The following is a 10,430-nucleotide window of genomic DNA, read 5'->3' as shown; positions in this document are numbered from 1 at the left end:
TTATTATTATTATTATTTACACATTAATCATTTCTTCTGTAATTTATGTCATTATTGAAATAAATAATTGTAGAATATGTTTTTTTTAGTATTATTTAATATTTCTATTATGGATAATCAGTCAATGCTTAGTAATGCTGTAGTGACTCACAGGTACCATGGGAGGGCATGTTGCCATGTGTTTTTATAAATCATGTACTGTGGTAATAACAAGGATCTTTAAAGTTAATTTGATTGCCATGTAATTCAGCCGTTCCTACTCTATAAGAGATAATGTATTCCACAATGAAGTGTATTTGACCTGACCTTTCATTTCCAATGTGACATAGGAACATTAGGAACTTCACAGTTTTTTTTATTTTTCTTGACTCATTGTTTGATTAGACAATGAAAAGTTAAGGCATTTTCGCACAACTGAATTAGAAATTGGTTTTTGATGTCTTAAGAAAAATGGATACCAGTTATGCATATTGAAATGTGTCGTCCATACATAATTTTTATTTAATAAAAAAAAAGTATTCAGCAACATGCAGTGTATTGTGCAGTTAGCAGCATGCAATTGTTCCATTCAGCCATAGTAGATAAAAATGTGTATTCTACAATGGCAAATTCCTTTCCCATCAGATCTGTCTTTCCTATGTTCCCTAAATAGTGTGCCATGTGCTGTTCACTATATAGTCTATGAATGATTTAGAGTGTTGGAGATGGGAACGGTTTTTAAAGTAACTAAGGGTTAGTACAGATCGATTTAGTCCTCAGGCATGAGAGATATTGCTGAGGACGAGAATATTTGATATGCTTTTATCTCTCAGATGACGTGATCTCTCACTCACACATCGAACTTGCACTTGACAGAACTGTAATATAGGCCTATATGCTATCTATATATATGTATATGTGTATGTATACACAGTGTATATAACAATAAAATATTTCGTTTTATATAATTATATATGTGATGCGTTTATTGTTGAGTTTTATGTTTATTTTGCATTGTAATATTTTATATTTTTTAACATAATATTTGTTAAGTGGAATCTGATGTTGCATGTGAGTGCGGTGTGAAGTGAAGGGGAGGAGAGGAGAGTGGGAGGAGGTGCGGATGGGAGTCCCGCAGAAGGAGCGTTTCAATCCCAACATGAATTCCGCCCGCAATCTCTGACCGACAAAAGCGGACATCACGGACACTTTCTAAACTCTTTCCCGTCAGCGTCGTCTTGTTTTCCACGGATGCCCTTAACGTCTTCGTGACTTGTTGTGCAGAACGGGATGAGGCGGTAAATGTCGCGTTTCGAATCTTTTCGCTCCGGTTGAAGCCGCAGGAGTATGTGATCATGTTGGCGACGCGCTGCCTCCTCCTGTGGGCTGCGGTTACCGCGCGACTCGCCGTGACAGGTGAGCGACGGACGCCGCGTTGGGAGCGGATTCGTGATATTAGTATGCTCCATCGGTGTAGCTATTTATGTATAATGCGCCCCAACAGGTGCAACGAATTCTTCATTTCACGGATGGCCCCGTTTTCTATCACGGGCATGGCTGTGTATTTTCAGTGTCGCGTCAGAATACGCAAATGATGCCGCAGGCTAGATAAAGTGTAGTGGCTGTAAACGCATTAGAATTACTAATACATCGAATCATTGCTTTGACGGTTGTCGTGCAGATTTTTTTTATGAATGTGTCCTATATTAAAAGGCTGGGGCAGCAGCATCAAACGGGACGGAGCGGAACGGGGACGCGAGCAGAACGCGTTTGCGGAGGAGCGCACGAAGCCTCAGCGCCTGCTGCAGCGAACTGACGCGGAGGAGGAGCTGCCGCACTGGCACTTGGGTACCCTAGTAAAGAGTGATGCTGATGGAGCGCATGTAAGTAACTCTCCACCGATACATAAAAAATAAAAACCGACCCCATTTACGTTCTTAATGCTCATGTTGTCGCATTGTTTACGGTCCACGTGGCTCGTTATTCCAGTGAAAACCAGACATCTAATTTCTTCCTAAACTTTAACCAAAATATAGCCTAATAAAACTTGTTTCTGAAATGACTTATTTGGCTCATTTCACCGAACCCTCTTATTTTTCATCCCCTCCCTTCCATCCACCTGCCCCGTCCTAATTTGCGCATCATCTGAGTGTCCAGCTTTTGATGAAGAACTTCTCGAGTGTGAATAATATAGTATATTTTTTTGCCGGCATAAAAAGTTGCGATGTAATGTAGGCTAGTACGTTTACCATGTTGGCGATGCCATCAATCTGTAACCATGTGATATTTTTTTTTACTTTTACGAATATATACACTTTCTTGGCCTCTGGCTCTGGTGATAGAAAAGTTCTATTGTTCTGGTCATTTGACCCAGGCTTTTGTGGCTTTTGTGTGTGCGTGTCAATGAAATATCTTGCTCAATTTGATTATGTCTGGCTGCCAATAACAGAGTAGTATTCTCAGCTCTTTGCTCATCTCTCCATCTGGGCCTGCTGCACCAGATGCAATCCAAAGATGTACAAAAATCTCAGAATCTTCCAAATACCATGGCATCTAATCTCTAATACTCATATTAATGATTGACTGATATGTGTTGTTTTTTTAAGCGATTGATCCCTAAATCAATGAATTTGACTCCCAATATCATGAAAATGCACTTATGGCCTTGATAAAAAATAAAATAAAATAAAAACATTCATAGGAAACTCCATCTGTTATGAAGCCTGTAGAGCAGAGAGAGAATTGGCATCAAGCCCTTTTCAGAGAGGTAAAGTGCACATTAAAGGTTATACTTGTAAATGTATACTTTAATGTAATATTGACTTCTTGCTGTAGAGGAGAGTGGAATGTAAACAGCTGGGGGAATAGTAAACGGGCCTGTCTCAGTGCAGGTATAGACAGAATCTGTGTGACTGAATAATGAAGGGTTAGATCACCCAACATTTTTATCATTTACCTTCTCTTTGAAACACAAATGAAGATAATTTAATGAAGCCTGAGAGATTTCTGTCCCCATATTAAAATCACGTAACCAAACCTTTGCAGATTCAAAACATTTATAAAAAACACTCTTAACATAATCCATGTGAATCAAGTAGTCTTCTGAAGGAAGCTCAACAGTACTTGCTTGACACGTGAAAACAAACCATATTGGTTCTTGTTAGGCGTCAAGCAAGCATGTTTGGAGCTTCCGTTTACCATATTTGTTGTCTTCTATGTTTGTGAGTCAATCAATGGTTATATGTGAATAAGAGCCTAAATTAAATCTGTTCATCATATAAAGCAATCGTGTTAATATCAGTACATTACATGCAGTTTTTTTCATCCACCGACAAAAAATAGTTTTAAAAGAAGGCAGAGCATCATCTTATGGATCATACAAAACAGTACAAAAGAGGCAACCACCAAAAACATGACACTGAATGCTGACGGCAGACTTGTTTAAACTTTAATAAACCCATTTTATTGATTAGACCACTTACCAACGATTGTTTGAAGAGTTCTACCATGGTTTTGCAGCTCGGCTCCTCATTCTCGATTTCCTGCTCCTCACTCACATACTCTGGTCCAGAATGACACAAACAGAATAAAATGCAGTGATACAAACAGTGAAACAGTGTGAAGTCCCAGTGCTGTTGGACTGGTCATATCAGTACATGCTGCCTGCCCAATCAAATTAGAGGACTGAAACTAAGATTTAACCTTTTTATTCGAACCTTTCAGCATTCAAAGAAATACTGTATTGTACCCTTAAAGGGACAACTCTATACATAAAGCCCCTAAAAGGTTCACATTAGTACCCTAGAGTAGTAATATATAACCTACTACTATGAACCTTTTAGGGGTAAAGATGTTCCTTAAGTTTATTTTTGCTGTTTGGATAACATTTTCTGTGAAACCACTAAAATCACCATAAACCTCTTGCCTCGTAGCATTTTGCATAATGATTAGATTTCAGATTCATCATTTTTGAACTGATAAGTGGTTCTGGTGCAGCCATCTTGATTTTTGGAGGTTGATTCATGATTGAGGGAGATTCATATATATATTTTTTATGTTATTGATTATTGCTGTTATGATTTTTGCTGTTGTTTGTACTGATATTACTGATTTAATATTGCTGATATTATTGATTATTGGTATAATGCATCTATTACAGACTTACTATGCAAATTTAGTATGCAACAGGACCCGGGTTCAAATCCTTGTTTAAATGATTTAATTAGGGGTTCAAGCACGTAGCGCTGAAACACTATTGTAATTGTTAGCATTTTCAAGGATCAGCATTCTTCCCTAAAAGTGATTGGGCAAACAAAACCGTAAGTCGCAGAGACTTGAAACTTTGAGGGATGATAGTACCCCCCCTGTCTACAACGTCACCAAAGCTCGTCCCAATCGGCCTGATGTTAGTGCTACAGCGATCAAATTTATGTAATGGCTCATAACTCCTAAACTCTTTGTTGCAGGCTCAAGACAAACAAAACACATACCTTAGATTTGAACACCACATTTTTGTGTATTTTAGATTTTTCGAAAAAAGTTTCGAAAAAACTTTTGCGAACTAGCCCTAGGTCGGAGGCCTTAATGGAGGCTGTTCGGTACGAAACTCGCTGGGCCTGTTTGAGGCCCTAGAGGCCTATGAGAAATTAGAAAGAAATCGGCCACCGGGGGCACCTTCGCATTTTGTATATCACAAGATTTTTTTGCACATGCCCACAACATTCATACCATATGGTAGAACTCCTTATTCTGAGCAACTGTGCCTCTAGGACCACCACTGTCAATCGAATCGTTCGTTAAATATTGGAAAATATTTCAAAATCCTCACATCACCTTCCGTGAACTAGAAACTAGGTTTTTGGCTCAACCTCGATAACTGTTAAAAAGTAATATTAATTTATATATAAGTATATTTAAATTTTATATTTATAGTTAACTGTATATTTCCTCAGTAAATTTGGGCTTTTCCATCTATGATCTAGGTGGTTACAGGCTTGCTAAATAAAACATAATACATTTTTTTTTGCATGTGCTTAAAGCACCTGAACCCCATTAATTGTTGCTTGCAGCTATATTTATATATTTTAATTATAAACCAAGCAAAATTTCAACTTCATGGATCCTGTGTATTATATACAGCGAAGAATGGATTTAAACCATCAGCTCTGTACAAGCACCTTATCTCTGTGTTTGGAAGCGTGTGAAAACAGTTCTCTACAGAATATCCAAAGAAAACGCCATGTTTCTGTGCTCATGCTACTGTGTTTAGCCACTCAATCTCCCAAGCAAAGGGCATTTTCACGTATAGTTAAATAATAAATATCTTGTTAAATGCTAAAACTCTTCAGTGGTCTTATATTGACAAATTCATCTTTTTAAAAATTTTGGAGAGATGTGGCCAACCACTTGCTCGCAAAAACAAATGAATAAATAGCTAATTTTGACAAAAAGCAATGAGTTTGTACCATTGATAATTTAGCAAAACATTTTTTAAAACTTATTTATCAAAGGGAACTGCTAGGAACTTGCTGTGAATATTTGTTCTCTGTGGAAGCAAAAAGTTTATTGGAAGTGAGCTAATAAAATATATAAAACACAAATCAATATTTTGTGCCCAAATAGCTGTGCTATCACTTTACAATGGGGTCCTGAGCATTTATTTGCTTTAACATATGGTTTTGTTTCACCTTCCCTGGCTGTATTTGATCTGACCTTGTGTACAGTGTGCATGAGACTTAAGTTTTTGAATGATTTATTTAGTAAAATAAATGAGTGTGGATGCACTCCCCGCTTTCTTGCATTCAGATAGGTATTCGTTTTCATGCCTTCGACTGCAAGTATTGCAAGGTGATCACATTTCACACCCACACCGTTTCGTCTCCTGTAACCATGGGTGCAATATATACCACCTGTCTGTCAAAGGCCATTTTATATCCTCATAACCTTGAGCTGTCTCACCTGACACTGGTGCAGAGCACACGCCAACCCTACGTGACCGTCCTTCAGGCGCTGGACCCGATGACTTCTGTCTGAATCTGTCCCGTGACACCAAATCTCCATTGACCTTTCTCATTCTCATAAAGGCAAAAAAGTCTAAATGTAGGGATGGACTTGATTTTTAATCAGGAATTTGATTGGCTGGTGAAATGTGTTCTCTATAGGACTAGTATTTGGAGTGGAAGGGGTTTATGATATCTGTTTGAAACAGAAAAACTGTTTCAGAGGGAGAGCATTTAAAAGATTTGAAGAAAGATTTGTTGGTTGAAAGCCGGTTAACTTGCTGGAGGTCGCCGAGTGTATACACTGTTGGTTTCTAGGAGGCATTCTTGTTTTGCTGTAGTATCCAGTTGTATCACGGGGCTGCATCACACACCAGCAGAATGATCTCTGTCACTATAGAAATCGGAGACTCGCTGCAAATCGCTAAACTCTTATGAAGCATCTGAACTGAATTTAATCCTAAAAAGTTGCTGATTTGGAACACTATACACAGCTCTATATTATTCCAAATGAGTGTCCTTAACTAGGTTACTATGTACTTTTAAAATTGAAAAAAAAAATTGTTAGGTACAATGTACTTGTGTTAATGTTGTATTGCAACTCTTTTGCTGCTATTGAGGTGGGATACGAATAGGATTTGGGACAGGTTTGGTGGTATGGTTAGGTTAAAGCAGGGGTTTCAAACTCAGTTCCTAGAGGGCCACATACCTGCAGAGTTTAAATTCACCTGATCCAGCTAATAAAGTCCTTCATGCTTATTTGAAAACTCCAGGTATGTGTGTTGGGGCAGGGTTGGAACTTAACACTGTTGGACTTTAGACCTCCAGGAACTGAGTTTGAAACCCATGGGTTAAAAGAGAGGGTTAAGGAGTAAGAGAAGGGTCAACGGTGTAATTATATGTAATTGTGTATATGTAATCTGTAATTAGATGCAGGTATTTTTAAATGAGGTACAAATGTAAAAATGCGTGTAGCCATGCACAACTGCATTGTATAAAATTATTAATTTAAATGTTAGTACATAGTAGTTGAAGATACTTAAGTGGGACAGAGTTTCCATTTCCATTTTTACATTTATTCATTTAAAAGACGCTTTTATTTCAAGCGTTTAAAGCGACTAACAAATGATGAATACAAGCATTTTTTTACTTGCATCAAAACTGATAAGCATAAAGATACATAGCACACAATTGGGTAAAATATTACATTTTAAACTAGATAAAAAAATAAAATAATTATTATTAAAGTCCAGTAATCACTGTTTCTCTTGACTTGTTCGCCATCTTGGATTACATTTTTTTTTCCACTGAGCCCATTAAAATGCATTCTGGGATTGACTTTGCTGAAAACTACACATCCGGTACCGACTTTCAACTTGTCCAAAAGAAGGTAGCATAATTATGGAGCAGCATACTTTAAAACAAGTTAATAAGTTAGTTGAAATTACATATAATGCATAACAGTGACTGTAAAATATATATGTAGGTATATGTATGGAGTGGCATATTTTGAGTTTTGATATTTGGGATAGGGTTATTGGGCTAGGTTTGGAACTTTTCTTTTCTTCTTTTTTTTTGATTGGCCATTGGGCTAGTTTGTTTCACAGACTTGGCAACCCTATTACATACTTTTTTTATGATGATGTCCTGTCAACTCCAATTGATGAGGAATGGCTCCTTTAGTATGTAACCAACATGCCTGTATCTGTTTTTCTTTCTCTCAGCCCATTCATTTGGCTCAGATCTCATTCCTGGTGAAGACCTTTGGAATCCAGTTTGTTCTAGACCTGGAGCTCAATCAGTATGTGCAAAATCCCACACTAGCACACTAATATGTTCTCATTCCCTCTCTATATTGATGATGATGATGATGGTGTGTGTGTGTGTGTGTGTGTGTGTGTGTGTGTGTGTGTGTGTGTGCGCACCTACAGCGATCTTTTGTCATCTAACTATGTTGAACGCCACTTCGATAAGGATGGGCGACCTTTTAAGAGTCCGGTAAGGAAAACAATCACTTTCTTTCTATTTGTATCCCTTTATATTGATTTTGTTAGGGATTAATATCCAATGACCAAACATGTTTATTAATATTAGATCTCCTGTTACAAAGAATATCTTTGTGTCTGTTTGTAATGGTAGTTAACCCCTAATACACCCAGGATTGTGTACCATAATACCTTGGTAATATGGCTTTATCAGTTTTTGTTACACACACACATACTGTACAGACACAAAAAACACTTCTATGTCTTCTCTGCATTTCTCCTCTTCTCTTGCTTGATTCCTAGTCTAGTTGTCTAATAAACCAGGCATTGTTTATTACGAATATTGTTGGCTCCTTGACAAATTGCTATTGCTCCTCTTTTGTATGTCGCTTTGGATAAGTCTCTGATAAATGTATACATTTAAATGTAATTGAATTACAATGATTTTTGAGTAATATGAGACATGTAATTAACAGATTCCTTAATATTTCTATTTCACTGGCACTCTTAATGAAAACTTCTGCGGTATCATCTGTGGGTCTGGGAATATACCCACTCCCTTTCTTAGTGCTTGACTTTGATGCAGCAAGGCAAAGGAGCCTGGGAAAGCATCCGCCCCTCCTGTTCAGTGTCAGCCGCGTTTGACCAATCGCAACGCTGTTGCCATGACAACTGCTTATAGACAGTTCTAGTCCACTTTGGCCAACTGAGTCAGAGAGAGAGAGAGACACACACACGCAGGAAGAATGAAGCATTGAGTGGAGAAGCTGAAGTCATTAAGCAACTACACTGCAGCAGAGACACAGAGGAACCAGGACTGCAGTGCAGAAAACTACATCCAGACTGGTAAAATGAAATCCCAGCAACAGTTGCAAATATTCCTCGGATACGCCAATCACACCACTGCCATGAACGTCTCCCACGCGTTCAGTGTGTGTGGGTGCCCGCTTACAGACCCCACGGCTCTTAAATTTGATTGAGAGTGTGGCTGCGGAAATGATGAATGATTCTTCAAATCCTGTGTCTTGTCGAGTAGAGGTGTGCTGTTACTTTACTAAGCGATTAGATGCAATATTTTCACTATAGAGGCATATAGACCAGAATATCATCGAGACTTGAGTGAGGGGTGGGTGGGGCTCATTCCAAAAGCGTTTAATGGACATAGGAAAAGTGATCTGATGAATTTCAATGGGGGAATGTTGCCTTGGTTACTGTCATATTTGAGGGCTGTTCAGCGTTCACTGTGTAATCATTTCACTTCGGTGCAATGTGTGATGGTTTGATGTGTGTGAGATTTCAGGGAGGAGAGCACTGTTACTATCACGGTCACGTGAGAGGAGTTCAGAGGTCATGGGCAGCTCTCTCCACCTGTCACGGCCTACAGTGAGACGCAAACCTTTAACTATTTTAACAATACAATCAATGTGTTTATTACCCTTAAAGAAACACTCCATTACCTCAGCTGCTTTTTATGGAAGCTTGTTTCCAACACGGGCTATAAAAAAAATCTCACAATTCAGACTTTCTTTCCTTACAATTGGGAGTTTATATCTCACAGTTCTGATTTTATTTCTAGCAATTCTGACTTTATTTCTTACAATTCCGAGTTTATAACTCACAATTCTGGCTTTTTTATATATAAACTGTGATATATAAACTTCCAATTGCAAACTTCCAAAATTAAATGTATTATTCCATGGTGGAAACAAGCTTCTATAATTTTTTACTGTTGTTTTCACACTTACACTTTGGTGACATCAATATCAAAATGTACACTTATGCACTTATACAAAGCACTATTCCACACTTGTTTTTTTTTTTGGTTAAATAGGTGCATCATCCTGGGATTTTAAGATTTTTTTTTTTTTTTTTTTTACAATACACTATTTATACAAAAAAATGATAGAATAGTGCATAAGTACACAAATTGGGACACACCTTGTGTTTTTTGGACATGTCCCATGTTAATACAATGTTTTTGTTGAACATGTAGCAACTTTTTAGTACTTACCTGTTTTTTAAACATGTAACAGTAATTGCATGGTTTTCCAAACATGGCCTAAAGTAAGTCAAGATAGATTCATTTTCATATCACTTTTCACAATACAAATTGTTTTAAAGCTGCTTTACACAAAGTTGATGTTTATAATATCTTAATATCTTCATGCCTTATAATTGCATTTAGCAGATTAGAGCTGGGCAATAATATAGTTTACACTTTGCGATGATACAAGCAATCAAACCATTAAAATATGCTATATAGTATATATCACCCTACACTAGTATACTGTATGTTTCTGGATAAAGTTGGGCATACTTATATATCCAATTTTAAATAAAGAGCTGGGCGATAATATAGTTACATTTTCATTTCATTTCATTTTCTCTTGCTTGTCCTCTGCAATGACAATAAAGTTGAATCTAATCTAATCTAAAATAAATGAATTTTGCAACAAAATAAGTCAAG

General features: G+C 37.3%; 1 protein-coding gene across 2 annotated transcripts in view; it reads left to right on the top strand.

The window, feature by feature from the left end:
• The first annotated feature begins 1,068 nt into the window (after positions 1–1,068).
• adam11 (ADAM metallopeptidase domain 11) overlaps positions 1,069–10,430 on the top strand; it is a 57,202-nt gene continuing 47,840 nt past the window's right edge. For both annotated transcript variants that reach the window (XM_084434682.1, XM_084434681.1), the window contains exons 1-5: positions 1,069–1,395; positions 1,693–1,862; positions 7,703–7,779; positions 7,910–7,976; positions 9,264–9,346. In XM_084434682.1, coding sequence (XP_084290808.1) covers positions 1,335–1,395; positions 1,693–1,862; positions 7,703–7,779; positions 7,910–7,976; positions 9,264–9,346 — 458 coding nt within the window. In that variant the 5' untranslated portion in view covers positions 1,069–1,334. The remainder of the gene's footprint in view (positions 1,396–1,692; positions 1,863–7,702; positions 7,780–7,909; positions 7,977–9,263; positions 9,347–10,430) is intronic.

Source organism: Rutilus rutilus (genome assembly GCF_951802725.1).
Source record: "Rutilus rutilus genome assembly, chromosome: 16".
NCBI classification, from domain to species: Eukaryota; Metazoa; Chordata; class Actinopteri; order Cypriniformes; family Leuciscidae; genus Rutilus; species Rutilus rutilus.
Note: the sequence above shows the minus strand (reverse complement) of the source record. Positions and strands in the feature narration are given on the sequence as shown.